The sequence below is a fragment of the Eubalaena glacialis genome, chromosome 2 (assembly GCF_028564815.1).
Source record: "Eubalaena glacialis isolate mEubGla1 chromosome 2, mEubGla1.1.hap2.+ XY, whole genome shotgun sequence".
NCBI lineage: Eukaryota > Metazoa > Chordata > Mammalia > Artiodactyla > Balaenidae > Eubalaena > Eubalaena glacialis.
The window spans coordinates 8,450,907-8,473,258 of NC_083717.1; the positions used below are offsets into that span (position 1 = coordinate 8,450,907).

General features: G+C 42.4%; 1 protein-coding gene across 6 annotated transcripts in view; it reads left to right on the plus strand.

Annotated features, from left to right (window-relative positions):
- The window catches only part of FRMD4A (FERM domain containing 4A), a 338,180-nt gene that overhangs the window by 121,074 nt on the left and 194,754 nt on the right, over positions 1-22,352 (plus strand). For 5 of the 6 annotated variants that reach the window (XM_061178281.1, XM_061178328.1, XM_061178300.1 and 2 more), the window contains exon 2: positions 12,331-12,396. In XM_061178281.1, the coding sequence (XP_061034264.1) occupies positions 12,331-12,396 (66 nt within the window). Of the gene's footprint in view, positions 1-8,897; positions 8,917-12,330; positions 12,397-22,352 lie in introns of those variants that run through there. The other variant, XM_061178308.1, reaches the window with a different exon arrangement.

The window sequence follows — 22,352 nt, forward strand, 5'->3', positions numbered from 1 at the left end:
AAAATCCATTAGCACCAAACAATGAAAACTTTCCTTTCCTTGCTCTTCTTGCTTGGAACGTATCTTTAAAGGCTCTTTCATTGTCCTTAGACTTTCCTTATTTTAAATCTCAGCTTCAGTGTTCCACCTCTGTTCCTCTAAACTTGTGACACTTTCTCATCTATGTATCGATACAGAATATGTATAATGTACTCTATGCCCCTGACACGTTGTATATATTATACTACAATCTAGTCACCTTTGGGAATCCTCTGTGCAGATACTTTGTGTTCTTTTGATGTCACGATCTTCACTTTCTCATTCAATTTTATTTTTATTATGTTATTTTTATCTTTAAAGTTTATGTGTTAAAGTTTCGATCTCATACAAAAAATATTCTTTCCGATCTATGGAGTCAACCTTATCTTTTTTTTGGACTCTTAAAAGCCATTTTCCTTGAGTCTGGGGTCCCGGTCAGACTACCCCATCAGTCCTCCTTTTCTATAAAGATTCCAAGTACAGTCATCAGAACAAAAGAAAGTGTAGATATTTGCCTTTTCCTTTGGAAAAAGCATCTCCATTTCAACCAAAACTCTATCACTGAGATACTGACGCCAGAACTCCATGTGCCAAAGCCCAGGTGTCATTTTCCTTCTTCTTTCCTCCCTTCAAGGAGAACAGCGGGATGTCGGATGGTTTAGAAGGGTTCTTGCTGCTTCTTTGTATGTTTTGTTTCTTCAGAGTTTATACCTTCTCAGCCAGCCTTGAAGGACGTCTGCACAGACACCTGTGTCGTGAACAGTTGTCAGTAAGAATAACACCCTGAATCTGCCAAGAGAAACAGGCGAGGCCTCCTTGCCAGCAAGAGGCATTCGTCTCCTCCTCCAGTGACAGACTGTGTATGTGGCCTGGCAGTTCTTGTGGTCGCCACCATTGTCATCTTACACGTGATGCTGACACCCCTAAACCTCCATTCCTCGTCTGGCTCCGGCATGCCTTCCACCAGCTCTCTGTGGATGCTGGCAGGGAGCGTGGGATGACAAGCAGCCATTGCTGTTTGGGGGAGGGCTGGACCTCCAGGTGCTCTGTCTGGGTGGAGTAGCCCCTTTACCCGGGACCAGGGCCCCGTGGACTCTGCTCTGTGAAGACCTGGTACTTGCTCAGCGCTGGGGACAGCCACCCAGATGTTGCCCGCCCAGGCCATTGTCCTCTCCCATCTGGCCACAGCGGCAGACAGCCTGGCATGAGTGGCCGAAAGCTGCAGCCTCACCCAGGCCGTCCTGCAGGTGTGGAGGTGGGGGCGTGGCAGCAGTTGATGAAAACCGGGTTCCGCCCTGCAGGGCAGGACACGTAGTCTCTCGTCTCCCTGACACTGCTGCTCAGAGGAGTGTCACTTTCCCTGACTAGAGACTTTTTTTTTTTTTTTTGGCTGCATTGGGTCTTTGTTGCTGTGCACGGGCTTTCTCTAGTTGCGGTGAGCAGGGGCTACTCTTAATCGCGGTGCGCGGGCTTCTCATTGCGGTGGCTTCTCTTGTTGCGGAGCACGGGCTCTAGGCACGTGGGCTTCAGTAGTTGCAGCACGTGGGCTCAGTAGTTGCGGCGCATTGGCTCTAGGACATGCAGCCTTCAGTAGTTGCGGCACGTGGGCTCAGTAGTTGTGGCTCGCAGGCTCTAGAGCATAGGCTCAGTAGTTGTGGTGCACGGGCTTAGTTGCTCCATGGCATGTGGGATCTTCCCGGACCAGGGCTCGAACCCATGTCCCCTGCATTGGCAGGTGGATTCTTAACCACTGCGCCACCAGGGAAGTCCCCTGACTAGAGACTTCTAAAGGTAATATTGAGCCTACTCCGTGCCATGCACACTCTATGTGTGTTAACTTAGTTTTTCCTTTCAGCAGCCCCACGAGGTTGGCACGAGTATGGTCTCCATTTCATAGACTGGGGAGTGAGGCACAAATTGGCAAAGTGCTTGTGGGGGGTTACACCCAGCTAGCCCCCAGTGAAGCTGGGATAAGACACGAACCCAGGTGGTCAGGCCCCAGAGCCCTCCTCCCATCCTCTGTAAACCCCGGCGCAGTGACCTGGGGAGGACAGGAGGGAAGGCTCCAGGCCTGGCATTGTAGCTGCCGGCCAGGGGTGGGAAAATCCCCCCACGGGGAGGAGAAGGCATGTGTATCAGCACAGCTGAGTCTGCAAGAATGAGTGACAGTCATGTCCATCTTCCCCTCAAGCCAGTGACCTCTGAGAATCAAGATGGTGCTTCCTTTGGTCACCGCTGTGTCTCCAGCCCCTGGCTTGGTGCGTGGCCTGGACCAGGCAGGCAGGGATGGTCCTTTGTGTACATGAGGGGAGAGAAAGTGTTTCCAGGCAAAAGAGACAGCATGGGCCAGGCCCTGAGGTAAGGGTGGCCCTCAGGGAAACAGAACTCAGAAGTCCAGGGCAGGTGAGTCCTGGACTTGGACTGGTCTTGGAATTGCAGGGATGGGGCCTGGGGAAGGAGAGCATTTGAAAAAACCAGATGTGGTGAGGTGAGGCCAGATCTCAGAGGGCTCATTATCCAGCGTTCAGATACTCATCTCTCACAAATGGTAGCCACAGTGCTAATCAACGAGGGATGTTTTATAACCACGTCGGGAATCTCCTCCTCAGGCCTTTATTCCCCAAGGCCTTCCATCCAGATCTGCTCAGGATCCTGCTGGCTAGACATTCCCACCTTCTGTTTCCAGCCGGCCTCTATCCAGGCTGCCTGAGACTCCCTCTCTGGTCGAAACTCCGAACTCCCCTTCACCTATGAGAAAGCTCTATTCCCTTTGCCCATCCCTCTCCAAATAATAATAACAATAATAATGGAATGTCAAGTAGCATGGAGTCTCCATGGATCTTCAGAGACTTTAGTTCTTCTGGTTGCAGAACCAAAGTTTGTGGGACCCTAGGCCTGGGTAGAAAGCAAAAGCTTGCCTGTAGATGTGCTGTGAATGAGGTGAATATGGGTTAATATGTGTATTTTGGATAGAATAATGGATTGAGATCTTGCTAATATACTCAAAATAGTGGTCAAGAAAATCCTGTCTTCGGAATATGCTGTGGCAGTGGCAGGAGAAAGGACAATCAGGTTATCGTTCTTTCAGTGTCCAGCTGGTCAGAATGTAATTCAGAAAGCTCTGCTGCCTTCCAGGGGCTGGAGGCCTCACCTGCACTTCCGTTAACTTCTGTTAACTTCTGTTAACTGAACTGCAGTGGCTTCACTGCTCTGTGGTCGCCAAGGTGGTGTCCGTGGTGCATAACCAGGGCCCCTGCATGTGGCTCTCGCAGTGTCCCTTTCCTCCTGACCATTTAGTCAGAGGGTTGGCTCTCAGATGGGGGAGAGCAATCATCTGTCACACTCTGGCCCTGGGCTGAAATTCCCCACTTGGGCCTTGACCTTCTGTATGTGAGATGCACCTGTCCGACTCCATGTCTATAGCTTGTCCTCAGATTGCAGTGTCTTGTTGGAAGGGGAAAAGAGTCCCCTCCTTCCCCACATCCCACAGCAGAGCTCTGGGTAGGAGTTCCTCTCCACTGGGGTCACACGAGCCCATCAGTGGAGCTCCCAGGTTGTCCTCTCCTCCGACGTATCTGAGTCTATCCCTTTCTTCTCAACTTTAGGCCCAGAGACCGATTATTAATGTTTTTTGACCCTCTCCCCTGCAGTCCCATCTGGAGAGGATTGAAATGATGGTCCAGTAGGACTTGTGGCTTGATCACACACAGCAGTGGTCTGCAGGGTGGCAGAGTCGGAGACTAAAACGGTCCACCTGTTACCGGGTCCAAGCTCATGCTGCATGCTGCATGACAGGCCAGTAAATCAAGAGATGAGTTGCTGCGGTAACGGATAGCGACTTTATTCAGAAAGCCAGCAGGTCTAGAAGATGATGCACTCGTGTCCCAAAGAACCAGCTTGCCCAGGTTGGAATTCAGGCTTCTTTTATACTAAAAGGGGAAGGGGTGTGGTTGGTTGTTGCAGACTTCTTGCTGTCGGAATCCTTCATTCTTGCAGCTGTCCCCATAGGTCTGGTCACAATGTTCCTATAAACCTCCAACAAGACAAATGTTATTATGACCCAGCAATCCCACTCCTGGGTGTATACCCAGAGAAAACCATAATTCAAAAAGACACATGCACCCCAATGTTCACTGCAGCACTATTTACAATAGCCAGGGCACGGAAGCAACCTAAATGCCCATTGACAGACGAATGGATAAAGAAGATGTGGTACACATATACAATAGAATATTACTCAACCATAAAAAGGAGCGAAATTGGGTCATTTGTAGAGTCGTGGCTGGATCTAGAGACTGTCATACAGAGTGAAGTAAGTCAGAAAGAGAAAAACAAATATCGTATATTAACTCATATATGTGGAACCTAGAAAAATGGTACAGATGAACCGGTTTGCAGGGCAGAAATAGAGACACATATAGAGAACAAACGTATGGACACCAAGGGGGGAAAGCGGGGGGTCGGGGACGGGACAGGGGGGTGGTGGGATGAATTGGGAGATTGGGATTGACATGTATACACTGATATATATAAAATTGATGACTAGTAAGAACCTGCTGTATAAAAAAATAAAATAAAATTCAAAAAATAATGCAATTAATGGATTTGGAAAAAAAAAGACAAATGTTATTTTCTGTTCTGTAACTTTTTATCTCTTATGAATGGAAAAGTTATATTTAAAGGTCAGAGCCTTGAGAATGGGGTATCATGTGTATTGTAGGCTGTAGGCAACATTCTTTCGGTGATTAACTTGCAGGAAAAGCAAGAGGTTAACGAAAAAGAGACGGATCCAATATGGAGTCAGATTTGATCTTCCCTGTGACACACCTGCCCACGCAGCCCTCCGCTGTCCCCAAGCCCTTAGTACCCACACAACCCCATGACTCCTCCTCTTGTGTCACCAGAGAAAACCCAGTTTCCTTTCGCTGGAAGCAGAGAGACCCGGGCAGTAGCCATACCTCAGTCTGCTTTCCAAAGATCCTCCAGTGAAACACTGGCCGCACTCATGACCTCATCAAGTGCACACTTGCAGCGGGTCAAGCTTTGAAGAATGCAAGGCTGTTTCCGTTCTTTTTTTTTTTTAATATTTATTCATTTATTTATTTATTTGCTTGTGCCAGGTCTCATTTGCAGCAGGCGGGCCCCTTAGTTGTGGCTTGCAGGCTCCTTAGTTGTGGCATGTGAACTCTTAGTTGCGGCATGCATGTGGGATCTAGTTCCCTAACCTGGGATCGAACCCGGGCCCCCTGCATTGGGAGCACGGAGCCTTATCCACTGCGCCACCAGGGAAGTCCCTTCAGTTCTTATATTACATTGCATTGCCATGTGAATTTGTTTATAATAGGGCCACGCATTTAGTCACTTTCATCTGGGTTTTATCAGTTCTGACTGTATTCAGCAGCCAAGAACCTCAAGGACATGCCTGTGTGTGTCCTTCTGAACCCAGGAGACTCATAATAAAGACAGAGGTGAAATAACTTGCCAGAGGTCATGGAGCAAAACTGGGACCAAGTCATTCTCTCTGAATCAGACTTCTGCTGTCTAATACTTGGTATCTCCTTTCTTTCCATTAGCATCTTTATTTTAATATGATGTCACTTAGAGACAAAAAAAGGTAATAAGCTTGAGATAAATCAGACAGAGGGAAAAATCATAGTAAAAATGGACAATATACCTTTATAACTTTTTTTAAAGGTTATAGGCAGAGGCCCTTCATGCACTTTTTTTTTTTTAACATCTTTATTGGAGTATAATTACTTTACAGTGGTGTGTTAGTTTCTGCTGTATAACAAAGTGAATCAGCTATACGTATACATATATCCCCGTATCTCCTCCCTCTTGACCCTCATGCACTTTTATTATAAGGTATGAAATATACACTATAATAACTTATTCTATCTGGTATGTCCATGGTACAGGTTACGTGTGAGCAGCAGATGGTTGGATATTTGTAACAACTTTTAATTTGCCTGAAATCCTTTCTATCTGTGTAGTTATTTACTGTGGGGTTGACTTTCTTGAGGCCACTGTGAATGTGTTGCATTTATTCGTCTCCTGGATGTGACAGCTTCATAATTATTGCGATTCTGGTATCCTGTGACTTTCTGGTACTTAGGTGAGTCCTTGGGTCCTCATTTATCTGCAGAGGAAACTGAAGTGGAGAGAGGGATGTGACACATTGAGGTGACCCAAACAGCAGAAGCCCCAACAGTGAGTTTCCCTGGGAACTTGTAGTCATGTCTCTGGAATTTCCTTCCGAGCCACAGAATGGCCTGGGTCAGAGGGCAGATTGTGAGGTGCTGCTGTCATACTTCTGGCATCCTCGGGATGCTCCGTGGCTTCATGGACCGCGCTCACAGGACGTGCTCTAAGACTTACGTCTCTAGGTTTGGGCCTTGGCTTGGACACTTCAGAAATCGGAATTTTCTCTTTGATGATAACGTTTTAAAGGGTCGGATTTCGGGTTGTTTGGGGGAGTACTGACAATTCTCCAAAGTGTGTTTTGGAAATGTGAATTCTTTGTTTTGTGCAATTCCAGTGAGTCTTTAATATTTCTTATTTTATTGTCCCATGAAGTATTGTCTCTAAAATGAATCTGAATCACAACTTGGTAACTTGTGCAGAGCTATAAACAAGTAGGCACGTGGTAACTGTGAACGTGGCTCTCCTCCCCCTCCCTACCCTCACCCCAGCCCCCAGTGTCTTAGTGATAACAGTTCCAGTATAAATTAGTCTCAGGAAATATTATGGTAACATGTGTTAATTGAATGTATTTTAGTTTTTATTTTTTGAAATCGTATGTTTTTCTAAGTTTATTACCTGTTACCCTGTTATCATTTGCACAATTGCATTAGTTTTCTCTGAAATTATTATGAACAGGGGAACTAGGGTTATTTCTTCAGAGTACTTCCTCTGCATGTATATACCATAGTAGATAATACATTTGACAAGGGGCAAGAAAAAGGGGAGAGCGGACATCCAAGAAGTGACTCAAAGAGGGAGAGAGAGGAGGGGGTGATGTGTAGAGAAAGAGGTGATAACAAGAAGCATATTGAAATGGGGTTTACTTAGTTTTGAATTTGAAGAGAAAACATTCCTAATAAAACGTATTTTCACACGCTGAACCCTGTACCCCTCCATGTAAAGCTCTTCAAAATCGCCCTTTGGGGGAGTTTGTCGTTGCTAGTTAGGTGGTTATTTGTTTTTCGGTAATGCCCTGCAGAGGGGACTCCTCTGTCATGTTTGGACAGAACCCCCTTCCGCCATCAGGAGTATGTCAGGCTCTGGTAGATGGAGGCCCTCAAGCACAGGTATTTATAATCCCCGCCTTTCAGATCCTGTGCTCCCTGAACCCCTTCTGGGGAGCACAGTCGGTCTCCCATGAATTCCTCCCGCAGGGAGAGAAGGTGTGAGACTTTTGGTCTTGAGATTTCTCACATCTGGGACAATCATAATTCTCATTTGTAAATTAATTAGTTTGATTTGAGGTGTTAAAATATAGGCAATCTAAGGAGAATTTGCTGAGAAGGAAGCTTCTCGAGCTCCATTTCCTATGGCTGACCTCAAAGTGTCCTTCATTTTTCTAGATTAAGTTTCTTTTTTTACATTTTTTTTTTTTTAATTTATTTATGGCTGTGTTGGGTCTTCGTTTCTGTTCGCGGGCTTTCTCTAGTTGCGGCAAGTGGGGGCCACTCTTCATCGCGGTGCGCGGGCCTCTCACTATCGCGGCCTCTCTTGTTGCGGAGCACAGGCTCCAGACGCCCAGGCTCAGTAATTGTGGCTCATGGGCCTAGTTGCTCCGCGGCCTGTGGGATCTTCCCAGACCAGGGCTCGAACCCGTGTCCCCTGCATCGGCAGACAGATTCTCAACCACTGCGCCACCAGGGAAGCCCTCTTTTTTTACATTTTTTAACTGAAAAAGAAAAAAGATGTGAAGTCATATTTGGGTAGGGGTGGGGATAGGGGACCACCCATAAGCCTATTAACCTAGCACATCAACTGTCTTATTTTTGCCTCTTCATTCCTGTACATGTTCACGACAATTTTATTGGCTGCCTTTATAGTACACGTCTCATATTCTACTATGTTCACTTAAGCTCGTGTTACAAATGCATTTCCATGTTTATATGTAGTTTTCGTGATTCGGTGTGTGTCTTAACAGCGAAGTTGGATAAGTGGGGTGGACACCTCACTTTCAAAATAACACTTTTCTGTGTATCCTTTGGGGTCACAGTGCACTTGGCAGGCTTCTGGAATTGGCTTCAGGAATTGTACCGTAACAAGTCGATTTATGGCTGGAGCGGTAGCCAGCTGACATCTGCAAGAAGCCTTGTTCTCCAAAAGCATTTCCTTTGAGGGTGATGCCAGCCCTCCAGTTGTGCCTGAGCAGCTGAAAACAAGAACAAGGAAAGCAATATTTGTTTACAATTGTTAGTATTCAAAAGAAAATTTCACTATGCCCAGGAAGCCAGACAACGCTACAGATGTCCAGCCACTCTTTCTCCGTACACACCCAGGATGGCAAACTTCTTCTGAACTGATGACGAGAATAGGTTGCTTCGATCTCCCATCCTCGCAGAACAATAGACAGGTCTCCCTTTTGAGAAGAAAAGCCACAGCTGTGCTGTCAAAAGAAAGTTGTGCTTTCAAAGACGTGATGATTCCAAGTTGAGTTTCGGTTTAGACTCACTTCTCTGTGCTGACTTTTCTCGGGGACAGTTTGCCTTCCGAAAGGGAGGCAGCTTGTAAATTTCCTATTAGAATAGGGAGTGTGCTTATAAATTCCTCAGGGCTTAGTAGTGAGATTTTGTTGAAGAGGAGAATGAAGTTGGAAAGCTCCTTGGGTAGATCTTAACATCTGGATGCATAGCTACTTCTTTAAACTGCTGAGCAGATAAGGTGAGAGTAAGGGAATGGGAATTGTATGTTTCAGATGAAAATGAGAATCTCACGATACACTTTTAGGTATGGGTATGAACTCGGGGTCATGTCACACTTTGCATGCTTGGAAATATTTTGAGAAAATGATAGGCTACCTCTTCTTTATGACTGTGATTAGAACTTTATTTGATACAGTAATGTCTTGGGTACCAATTTTCCTTGGTTTTTATACAGCTTATTAGAACGTGAATAAGTAACTCAAGAACGTGTTTATACCCTTAACCTTTTACAGTAAAAGGGAGTTCAAAACTCTGTGCTTTAAATATGCACAGGACAAGCAGAATTGCTTTCTAAAAATTCCTTAAAATTGTCCCCACCCTTCAGAGAATTTTCTCAAATTGTTAATAAATGTTTTTGAAGGAATTCCAAAATAATATGCCAGATGGTTGTAGCACTCTTCTTTCTAGAACTCCCTCTCTGTTGATCTTGAGTTCTTCCTAATGAGAACTCAAGTGCTGAATATCTAAAATGTTATCCAAAAGTACCTGTGCAGTTGCTGTCAGCTGCCCTATTGAAACTTGAACATTTTGGGTGCACTTTTCTTTTTTTTTTGTCTGTGTTGGGTCTTCGTTGCTGCGCATGGGCTTTCTCTAGTTGTGGTGAGCGGGGGCTACTTGTCGATGTGGTGCACGGGCTTCTCATTGCGGGGGCTTCTCTTGTTGCAGAGCACGGGCTCTAGGCGCTCAGGCTTCAGTAGTTGTGGCACGTGGGCTGCAGTAGTTGTGGCTCGCGGACTCTAGAGCGCAGGCTCAGTAGTTGTGGCACACGGGCTTAGTTGCTCCGCGGCATGTGGGATTTTCCTGGACCAGGGCTCGAACCCGTGTCCCCTGCATTGGCAGGTGGATTCTTAACCACTGCGCCACCAGGGAAGCCCTGGGTGCACTTTTTTGCTAAAAGAATAATTTATACATTTTGGTATGGAAGCATATATTTTAGTGTAATTTAAAATTATAGTAGTTTTCTTTGAACTTAGAGGGGTGAAGGATTGAGATGAAGCTGATGGATTTTTTTTTTCCAGCAAAGTTTTTTATTTACTTTGTAACAGTTGTTTTCTTTTTTTTAAATTGAGATATAGTTGACTTATAAGATTATATTAAGGCATGCAACATAATGATTCAATATCTGTATATATTGTGAAGTGATCACCACAGTAAATCTATCTAACATCTGTTCCCATATATGTTACAAAATTTTTTTCTTGTGATGAGAACTTTTAATATCTGCTGTCTTAGCAACTCTCAAATATACGACACAGTATTATTCATTATAGTTAGCATGCTGTACAGTACATTCCCAAGTCTTATTTATTTTAACTGGAAGCTTGTACTTTTTGACCGCCTTCCCCCAATTCACACTCCCCCATGTCCATCCCCTGTCTTTGGCAACCACCAGTGTGTTCTCTGTATCTAGGGGCTCATGGTTTTTTGGTTTTGTTTGTTTGTTTGTTTGTTTTAGATTCCACATATAAGTGAGATCATACAGTATTTGTCTTCTTCTGTCTGACTTATTTCACTTAGCATAATGCCCTCCAAGTCCATCCATGTTGTCACCAATAGCAAGATTTCCTCTATTTTACGGCTGAATCATATTCTTATGAATCACTGTGAGTGATAATATATATGACTTGATGGAAGCGTGAATAATAATATGACTTCGATGCCTTCTTCAGGGGAAGGAGAAAGAATTCTCTCGTAGGAGTACGCAGCAGCTTTGCACGTGCCGATGATCAGGGAATGAGCCGGGTTGGGCAAGAAGAGAAGAGGCCACCTTCTGCGTGTTTCCTGGAGAAGGCGCTTCCAGGAAGGGACTCTGATGCCCATGTAGTGAGGCAGGGCCGGAATCAGCCCATGTGCATCCTTCCTTTGGATCTGCATGAAGTGGCTGGTAGCTGGGGAAGAAGAAGGTGGCTTCAGTGGGGGCTACAGTCAGATAAAAATCCAAGGACCGAAAGGAGTCCTTGGGTCTTCTGGTCCTGGCAGCTGTACTGGGGCAGCTCATGAGCACCAGTTGTTATATTTTCAGGAATTTTGTGCTCCGCTTGTAAAACATAGGCATTATTAACACTAAATTATATAAACTTACAGTTAAATAAATTATATTAAAAAGGGTAATAAATACTATAATAACTACATAAATCAATCCGCTTCCTAATTGTTTTACTGTCCTTTGCTAGCATCTACACTCTTGAGGTGTGTGTATTGGTTTTTGTTTTGTTTTGTTTTGTTTTTAACTTACTAGATTACTGCTTTATTATAAAAGGACAAAACTCAGGAACAGCCAGGTAGAAGAGATGCACAGGGAAGGTATGGGGAAGGGGCGTGCCCTCTCCCAGTGGCATTCTGTCTGCAGGTGGTGTGTATTATATCTGTCTGTTAGAAACACTCAGTGTTGTCCTGACAGTAGCTTGAAATCAGAGATGGTGAAGATACTTGGAGCAGCAAGACACTTTTTGGTTAGAGTGGTGGCCAGCTGTGACATCTACCAGAAGGCTTGGTCTTCAGAGGATTTCCTTTGAGGGTGATGCCAGGGCTCCAGCAAATGCTACAAAGTAAAACTCTCTCCTTCCAGAAAGCCAACTGTTAAACATTCACCAGCACCCCCATTGGGCCTGCCCACTTGCTTTTGTATCTGAGATTGGAGTGCAGAGATGAACAGAGGCTTGTTCAAAGTCCTGCAGCCAATAATCGGGGGGGCTAAGATTTGACTTGGGTCTTCCAGTTCCTGCCAAGATGCTCTTTCTATTACACAGATATGTTAATGGTGAAAGGCACAAGGGTCAGGGGTCAAGTTTAGCTGTGAGCACTTATCTCCAGGGTTCCTGTAACATAAGTGAGAGCTCTGTACGGAGTAGAGTCATAAATGAGGAGAGGGGATGATTAACACAGAAATCAAATGCCGTTGCCAGTGGGGTAGTCGTCTGCTCCCTGCGATCAGTTAGGGGGATAAGTCGAGAGGTGCAGAGACCAGATACTGAACTGTGCCCCTAATGCGCGGTGATAAAATTATTGAATGGAAGAATGACTCAAGAATGAAGAACATTTATCACCACCTGATATTATGTTATATACGCATTTGCTAATTTATTTTACATCTCCCCCATAAGAATGTAAGCTCCATGAGGGCAGGGACCTAGTCTTGTGTGCTGCTATACACCCAGCTCTCAGAATAGTGCTTGGCACACAGAAAATGCTCAATAAATATTGTTGAATGAATGAATGACCCAATCCTGCCGCATCTTGGCCTCATATGGCTCCAACTCCCAGGGGAAGTTTTGCCCAGAGGAACGTGCCTGGTGACATCCAGCATTGGGGACCCTCTAACCTGTGAAAGGCCGCTAGACTCTTGGTGACCATCATTTCTCTTTTCTCTTAGATGACGGAAGGCCGTCGATGTCAAGTACATCTTCTTGATGACCGGAAGCTGGAACTCCTAGTACAGGTAAATGACTTTTGGCCAACTTTCTAAGTTTCTTCTGTGACTGATATAGTTCAGACTTTGATTCAGCTGAAGGGTGGGTGAGAATATAAACTATTTTAAAACCTCTATTAAAATCTACGAGTGAGGACTGGGGCACACCGTGGTATTCGTGTGTGTGTGTGAGTGCTATTTTTGTTCATTCTGTTTCTTTGTGCACCACACCTAAGGCATTCGAGGCCAGATGTAGATCTAACCTATTGTTACAAATCTCTAGAAAAGGAAATTCCACAACTGCCATTAACTAATCTTTCTACATGGAAGGAGTTAACTGTAATATAACCTAGAGAACTCTTGCTACAATTAAGACTGATTTTGTCATCTTCCTGGCTCAGAGGGGATAGAAAACAGTTCATTGTTTTCAAGTTACGCCTTCATAGATGTGAAGAAAGAAAAACAATCTCTTGGCTCTGTCTTCCCTCTAAGGGCTCAGTAACCCCCGACCCCCTCCCATAGGTCATCACTGCCATCGCTGTTGACCATCTATATGTCAGTTAACACACAGGAAATCAATCCATTTATCCCCAAACTAAGAACATAGCAGTGGCAGAGAAGTCAGAGCAGGAATTGGAATCATAGACCCTGGTTTTGTTCAGCTTCAAAAAATATGTATCATTGTTTTCCTCAAAGCCCTAAAGAATGAAGTTTCCAAACTTGATTTAAAGAACTTAATTCTAAATCTGTTGCTTGCTTCCAGCTTTTCTAACTCTATTTGCTTGATATTCTCCAATGTCTATAAAATTCTCAGGGCAGTGCTCCTTATCCTCCCTCATATTTTGCCCTGAAGAAGCTACAGTACATCAGGAGGTTGAAATGACGCCCAGACACTCAGATCTCTTACTTGTACTTGCTGCTGGGATTTGAAAATGTTCACACTGCTAACTTAAAGAGTGAATAGTTTTAATAAGATTTCAATTATAAAGGTATTACAAATGCAGTGTAGGAAAGAGAGAAACCGTAGGAAGAAGCTCAAAACCATAACATACCAGTTTGACTACTATTCTCACTTCGGCAGATTTCTTTCCAGCTTTTTTCATGTTTGTATTTCTTACATGGTTGTAATCATAATGTGTGACTAATTCTCTATTTTATTTTTTTCACTTAATGTCTTTCATTAGCCTTTTCCAAATTACTTAAGTCGTCATCTTTGTTAATAGCTGCATAAATTCCAGAAATGGATATTCCATTAGTATCAAATCATTTACCCATTTGGGTCCATTGAAGGTTTCTTTACAATTTTTCCACTATTACAAGTAAATGCTGTGATTAATTTATCTGCCTGTGTAGGGTTCTTTCACATTTTGGATTACGTCCTTGTTAGACTAGATTCAGAGGATCACATTCATATTAAGAGTTAAAACCTCTGCTTGGATTTGGAGGGTGGGGCAGTGGACAGGACTGCAAAGTGAGCAAGATCTCTTCAATTAGCAGCGTCACTAACTAACAAGGCACTTGGAGCTTTAAATTGTTAAGAATCATCTTCAGATGCTTAGAGGTGAGTGGCCTGGTGTGTTTTAGATGCTTTTTTTATACCAACTCTTAAAGGCTTAGAAAGCAGCCGCCCTCTTAAATAGTAAATAAGACCTCAAGTGGCAGTGAAATGACAATCCGTTGGCCAGCCTGCCCTGGGAAAGTATGACTGGGGGCATCTGAAGTGGACTCGAGTCACAGAAAAGAGATGTAATTACTGATGTACAACAGTTTTGAAAAGGTCATCCTCAACCCTTCACCATCAAGAAAATGTTGAATTAGGCTAAACAAGAGAAGTTCATACTCTTCCCATCCCTTTTTAGAACATGCTTCAAATGTTATTCCCTCTTCCTAGAACACTCCTTCCCATACCCTCACCTCTGTCCCTGGATGGTTTCTGTTAAACTTTCACAGCTTAGAAGACACTTTCCCCCCCAAGGCTTTCCCTGGCCCCCCTGACCCTCCCAGGTCTGGGTCTTACTGTTACCAAACCAGACTTGGGTCTACTCTCCTGCATGCAGTAAAGCCGACTGCTGATACCAAGTTGTGGTGAAGGGAAGTGCAGCATTTATTGCAGGCACCAAGCAAGGAGTTTGGGCAGCTAATATTCAAAAGGCCTGAACTCCCAATGGCTTTCAGGTAACTGTTTTTAAAGACAGGGTGAGGAAGAGGGTTGCAGGGTGTGTGATCAGCTCGTGGACATTCCTCTGATTGGTTGGTGGAGAGGTAATCGGGAGTCAACATCATCAACCTTCTGGTTCCAACCAGTCTGGGGTCTGCATGCTTGTGGTCAACGTACAGTTAACTTCTTCCACCTGGTGGGGGGCTTAGTACCTCCAAAACAGCTCAACGGATATGGTTCAGAATATTATCTATGGCCCTTGAGTCCTTGATTTTGTTTAATGGCTAAACGATTATTATTTTCTCTGGCTTGACTGTTTTCCTTTGTTTTTGCATTTTCTCACTTCTCTGATTAAATTTGCTCTTTGGAACTTGGGGAAGGCCTAGGAGGCTAAAGTTCTTCTATAAACAAGAGGCAGGCGGAGGACATGGGGTGTCTGTCCCGGGAAGGCCCCTAGGGTCCTGCTCAGTGACATTAGCTGTCACCCTTCCCCCTGAGGTTTCCCTCTTACTGTCACAACTCATCACAACTCACTGCCATCGCCTGTTTACTTGTCAGCATTTCCCAGAGCCACCAACAATTTGAGGGCTGGGTCTGTGTCATGATCACTGTGGGTCCCCAGCACCCAGCCCAGTGCCTGGCACATAGATCACTAAATAAATCCTTGTAGAATGAAAGAATGGGCAAATCCCAAGATACCATGGAATTACCTCCCCAAAGGACCATAGAACCAATTGCTCTGCAGAGAACCAAAAAAAAAAGAAAACAAAAAATATGGAAGCAACCTAAATGTCCATCGATGGAGGAATGGATAAAAACAAGATGTGGTGCATATATACAATGGAACACTACTCGACCATAAAAAAGAACAAAATAATGCCATTTGCAGCGACATGGATGGACCTAGAGATTGTCACACTGAGTGAAGTAAGTCAGACAGAGAAAGACAAATATATGACATTGCTTATATGTGGAATCTAAAAAAATGGTACAAATGAACTTATTTACAAAACAGAAATAGAGTTACAGATGTAGAAAACAAACGTATGGTTACCAAGGATGAAAGGGAGGTGAGGAGGGATAAATTGGGAGATTGGGATTGACATATACACACTACTATATATAAAATAGGTAACTAATAAGGACCTACTGTAACCATACAACCACAGAGATTATTTCCTGCACCGGTGCAGACCTGGCCACTGTGAATGGAAGCATTTCCCTTCTCTGGGTTACAGAGCACAATGGCGATAATCCCAACATTGAAGGCTTATTATAAAGCAGTTTGAGATTACGTAGTGGAATCTGCACATTCAAATTCCTGTTGACCTTGAGTAAATCCCACATTACCTGTACAGGGGAAAGAGCAAAGGTCAAGAGTGCACGTATGGGAATTTAATATTCGAAAGGCTTATCCCTAAATCCACAGGCAGGTAGGTCCCTGACACCCATGACATTACCATGTAACTCCCTAAGTCCTTAAATTGCACTTAAGGACAGCTGGAACCATGCTATGACACAGGGATGTCATTCAGTAACAAGTCAAGCCTTCAACTTTGGTCATCCATTTGGACTTTGTTCAGCTGCATCACACTCCCATCCAACCCGGAGACAATGGCATTTGCTCTGTTGCCCAAAACTGTTTCAACCAATTAGAAATGTACTCGAAAAAGCCTGCATCAAAATGAGAGAGGCCACCATCATGTACGTCTCTCAATCAACCTCTTCTTGATGCTTCTATAACCAGACAAGAGGGTGCCACGCATGTTTTGTATTAAACTGAACTTCTCACGTCTGGTCTTCATACAGTTATTCCTTTAAAATGACTTTCTTCACTTTTTTCCTGACCTGAATGCGTGTTTAAGGGAGCATTTTGGAAGCAAAGAAAGAGAAATGTGCTTTAGCCTTAGTGAGAGTCATTGCAATAAGATGGAGAAGAATTTCCTGACAGTGAGGGTCGGTTGGTGGAGAACTGGAAGCCATAAATGGGAAGATTCTGGGCCCTTTCTCTTGGGTTTTTTAAAAATAGAGTAGATTTTCGCTAGATTGGAATGCCTGAGGTGTGGTCCTTCCTTATTAGGGTCTCTTGAGGCTTATGATACTATATGACATCCTGTCCTCCAGGAAGAAAGGCCAGTGCAAGAAAAACAGACCTGTTTTTTAAAGCCCTTTCCCAGCACTTTAGATGAGTGGGTATTATGCTCTGTTGGCAGAATTTCTTCCCTTTGATGATAGAGCAAATCAGAGTCCTCTCCATCCCCCAGCTCTGCCCCAGTGAGAGCTGTGATGTGGGGCGGATCCTAGGATTACCGCGTCTCTCTAACCCCATCTCTAAGTGGCCATTGGCAGCACGTTTATAACTGTCTACTTCATTAAAATAGAGGAACAAAGTGTCCTGTGATTCTGATAAATGGAACAAACTTCAACAAGTCAGTGTTTTTCAAGAGAATTAAAGATAGTAGCTAGACTATTGTTCTAAGTTACATGGTGTCCCTAATCTTGAGAAAACCAGTGGGACAGAAACATCAGGAGAGATTTAAAGCTACACTGCAGAGTACATTGGAGCCCTTGAAATGTGGCCAGTCCCAATTAAGATGGGCTGTGAGTGTAAAATATGCACCAGATTTTGAAGCTTCATATTTTTTTAAATAAAAGTAAAATATCTTATTAATGATTTTTATATCGATGATTCCATGTTGAAATGATAATATTTGGGGTGAGATGAAAGAAAATACATAATTAAAATTAATCTCACCTATTTCTTGTTCCTTGTTTCATGCGGCTACTAAAAACGTTAAAATTTCCTGTTGGGCTCCCATGATATTTCTGTTGGACAGCGATCTTTTTTTTTTTTTTTAAATAGATCTTCATTGGAGTATAATTGCTTCACAATACTGTGTTAGTTTTTGTTGTACAACAAAGTGAATCAGCCATGTGCATACATATATCCGCATATCCCTTCCCTCTTGCGTCTCCCTCCCACCCTCCCTATCCCACCCCTCTAGGTGGTCACAAAGCACAGAGCTGATCTCCCTGTGCTATGCGGCTGCTTCCCACTAGCTATCTATTTTACATTTGGTAGTATATATATGTCCATGCCACTCTCTCACTTCGTTCCAGCTTACCCTTCCCCCTCTCCATGTCCTCAAGTCCATTCTCTGTGTCTTCGTCTTTATTCCTGCCCTGCCGCTAGGTTCATCAGTACCATTTTTGTTTTTTTAGGATTCCATATATATTCATTAGCATACGGTATTTGTTTTTCTCTTTCTGACTTACTTCACTCTGTATGACAGATTCTAGGTCCATCCACCTCACTACCAATAACTCAATTTCGTTTCTTTTTATAGAAACAATATATAAAATATAAAGAGAGTAATATTCCATTGTATATCTGTGCCACATCTTTATCCATTCATCTGTCGATGCACATTTAGGTTGGTTCCATGTCCTGGCTATTGTAAATAGAGCTGCAGTGAACATTGTGGTACATGACTCTTTTTGAATTATGGTTTTCTCAGGGTGTATGCCCAGTAGTGGGATTGCTGGGTTGTATGGCAGTTTTATTTTTAGTTTTTTAAGGAACCTCCATACTGTTCTCCATAGTGGCTGTATCAATTTACATTCCCACCAACAGTGCAGGAGGGTTCCCTTTTCACCACACCCTGTCCAACATTTATTGTTTCTAGATTTTTTGATAATGGCCGTTCTGACTGGTGTGAGGTGATACCTCATTGTAGTTGTGAATTGTATTTCTCTAATAATTAGTGATGTTGAGCATCTTTTCATGTGCCTCTTGGCCATCTGTATGTCTTCTTTGGTGAAATTTCTATTTAGCTCTTCCACCTCTTTTTCAATTGGATTATTTGTTTTTTTGATATTGAGCTCCATGAGCTGTTTGTATATTTTGGAGATTAATCCTTTGTCCACTGTTTCATTTGCAAATATTTTCTCCCATTCTGAGGGTTGTCTTTTTGTCTTGTTTATGGTTTCCTTTGCTGTGCAAAAGCTTTTAAGTTTCATTAGGTCCTATTTGTTTATTTTTATTTTTATTTTCATTACTCTAGGAGGTGGGTCAAAAAAGATCTTGCTGTGGCTTATGTCAAAGATTGTTTTTCCTATGTTTTCCTCTAAGAGTTTTATAGTGTCTAGTCTTACATTTAGGTCTTTAATCCATTTTGAGTTTATTTTTGTGTATGGTGTTAGGGAGTGTTCTAATTTCATTCTTTTACATGTAGCTGTCCAGTTTTCCCAGCACCACTTATTGAAGAGGCTGTCTTTTCTCCATTGTACGTTCTTGCCTCCTATGTCGTAAATTAGGTGACCATATGTGCGTGGGTTTATCTCTGGGCTTTCTATCCTGTTCCATTGATTTATATTTCTGTTTTTGTGCCAGTACCTTACTGTCTTGATTACTGTAGCTTTGTAAGTACAGTTTGAAGTCTGGGAGCCTGATTCCTCCAGCTCCATTTTTCTTTCTCAAGATTGCTTTGGCTATTCGGGGTCTTTTGGGTTTCCATACAAATTGTAAAATTTTTTGTTCTAATTCTGTGAAGAATGACACTGGTAGTTTGATAGGGATTGCGTTGAATCTGTAGATTGCTTTGGGTAGTATAGTCATTTTCACAATATTGATTCTTCCAATCCAAGAACATGGTATATTTCTCCATCTGTTTATGTCATCTTTGATTTCTTTCATCAGTGTTTTATAGTTTTCTGAGTACAAGTCTTTCGCCTCCTTTGGTAGGTTTATTCCTAGGTATTTTATTCTTTTTGTTGCGATGGTAAATGGGGTTGTTTCCTTAATTTCTCTTTCTGATTTTTCGTTGTTAGTATATAGGAATGCCAGAGATTTCTGTGCAGTAATTTTGTATCCTGCAACCCTACCAAATTCACTGTTTAGTTCTAGTAGTTTTCTGGTAGCATCTTTAGGATTTTCTATGTATAGTATAATGTCATCTGCAAACAGTGAAATTTTTACTTCTTCTTTTCCAATTTGTATTCCTTTATTTCTTTTTCTTCTCTGATTGCCATGGCTAGGACTTCCAAAATTATGTTGAATAAGAGTGGCAAGAGTGGACATCCTTGTCTTGTTCCTGATCTTAGTGGAAATATGTTCAGTTTTTCAGCTTTGAGTATGATGTTGGCTGTGGGTTTGTCATATATGGCCTTTATTATGTTGAGGTAGTTTCCCTCTATGCCCATTTTCTGGAGAGTTTTTATCATAAATGATTGTTGAATTTTGTCGAAAGCTTTTTCTGCACCTATTGAGATGATCATATGGTTTTTATTCCTTAATTTGTTAATGTGGTGTATCACATTGCCTGATTTGCATATATTGAAGAATCCTTGCATCCCTGGGATAAATCCCACTTGATCATGGTGTATGATCCTTTTAATGTGCTGTTGGGTTCTGTTTGCTAGTATTTTTTGTTCAGGATTTTTGCATCTATGTTCATCAGTGATATTGGTCTATAATTTTCTTTTTTTGTGATATCTTTTTCTGATTTTGGTATCAGGGTGATGGTGACTTCATAGAATGAATGTGGGAGTGTTCCTCCCTCTGCAGTTTTTTGGAAGAGTTTGAGAAGGATCGGTGATAGCTCTTCTCTAAATGTTTGATAGCATTCGCCTGTGAAGCCATCTGGTCCTGGACTTTTGTTTGTTGGAAGATTTTTAATTGCAGTTTCAATTTCATTACCTGTGATAGGTCTGTTTCTATTTTCTAATTCTTCCTGGTTCAGTCTTAGAAAAGTGTACGTATCCAAGAATTTTTCCATTTCTTTGTGGTTGTCCATTTTATTGACATATAGTTGTTTGTAGTAGTCTCTTATAATCCTTTGTATTTCTGCGGTGTCAGTTGTGATTTCTCCTTTTTCATTTCTAATTTTATTGATTTGCGTCCTCTCCCTTTTTTTCTTGATGAGTCTGGCTAAGGGTTTATCAATTTTGTTTATCTTCTCAAAGAACCAGCTTTTAGTTTTATTGATCTTTGCTATTGTTTTCTTTGTTTCTATTTCATTTATATCTGCTCTGATCTTTATGATTTCTTTCCTTCTACTGACTTTGGGTTTTCTTTATTCTTCTTTCTCTAGTTGCTTTAGGTGTAGGGTTAGATTGTTTATTTGAGATATTTCTTGTTTCTTGAGGTGAGATTGAATTGCTATAAACTTCCCTCTTAGAACTGCTTTTGCTGCATCGCATAGGTTTTGGGTCATCGTGTTTTCATTGTCATTTGTTTCTGTGTACTTTTTATTTCTTCTTTGATTTCTTCAGTGATCTCTTGGTTATTTAGTAGCACACTGTTTAGCCTCCATGTATTTGTGTTTTTTACAGGTTTTTTCCTCTAATTGATTTCCAATCTCATAGCATTGTGGTCAGAAAAGATGCTTGATACAATTTCAATTTTCTTAAATTTTCCGAGGCTTGATTTGTGACCCAAGATGTGATCTATCCTGGAGAATGTTCCATGTGCACTTGAGAAGAAAGTGTATTCTGCCACTTTCGGGTGGAATGTTCTATAAATGTCAATTAAAACTATGTGGTCTGTTGTGTCATTTAAAGCTTGTGTTTCCTTATTTATTTTATGTTTGGATGATCTGTCCATTGGTGTAAGTGGTGTGTTAAATTCCCCTACTATTATTGTGTTACTGTCGATTTCCCCTTTCATGGTTGTTAGCATTTGCCTTATGTATTGAGGTGCTCCTATGTTGCATGCGTAAACATTTATAATTATTGTATCTTCTTGGATTGATCCCTTGATCATTATGTAGTGTCCTTCCTTGTCTCTTGTAACAGTCTTTATTTTAAAGTCTATTTTATCTGATACGAGTATTGCTACTCCAGCTTTCTTTTGATTTCCATTTGCATGGAATATCTTTTTCCATCCCTTCACTTTCAGTCTCTATGTGTTCCTAGGTCTGAAGTGGGTCTCTTGTAGACAGCATATATATGGGTCTTGTTTTTGTATCCGTTCAGCCAGTCTGTGTCTTTTGGTTGGGGCATTTAATCCATTTACATTCAAGGTTATTATTGATATGTATGTTCCTATTACCATTTTCTTAATTGCTGTGGGTTTGTTTTTGTGGGTCTTATTCTTCTCTTGTGTTTCCCACCTAGAGAAGTTTCTTTAGCATTTGTTGTAAAGCTGGTTTGGTGGTGCTGAATTCTCTTAGCTTTTGCTTGTCTGTAAAGCTTTTGATTTCTCCATCGAATCTGAGTGAGATCCTTGCTGGCTACAGTAATGTTGGTTGTAGGTTTTTCTCTTTCATCACTTTAAGTATATCTTGCCGCTCCCTGTTTGAACTCAGTTTCTAATTCATACAGTGAAGATGTACAGATTTGACACATGACGAAGAGTTTCTACATCGTGTCGAAGCCTGAGGGTATCAGGTGTGGAAGAAACTTAGACAGCAGCAGATTAAATAATTCTTGCCTTCTCATCACTTTTCTCTGTCTGACAAAGATGCTAGTGATACTGGCTTAAAGGTTAAGTAAGTTAATATGAGCTCTGAATAAAGCAGCACTGAAGGCAAAGTAAATATTCTTACCTATAATGGGCTTAAAAAATACAACCTGGATATGACTTTTTAAGAAAACCTGGAGCTCTGTTAGTGCTGCGTGGAATAAGTGAACAGCCCTGGGTTCTCTGCATGTGCGCACACACCCACATACACACCCATATACACACACACCCTCTCCCCGCCATCCTCCGCTACTTCCGTGGTTTATCACGTTCTTCTGTAAAAATACAAAGGATTGTTCTCTACCAAGGAAGCCAGGAATTCCCCCAGAACACACTTTGCCAAGAAAAGAAATATACAGAGTTGAT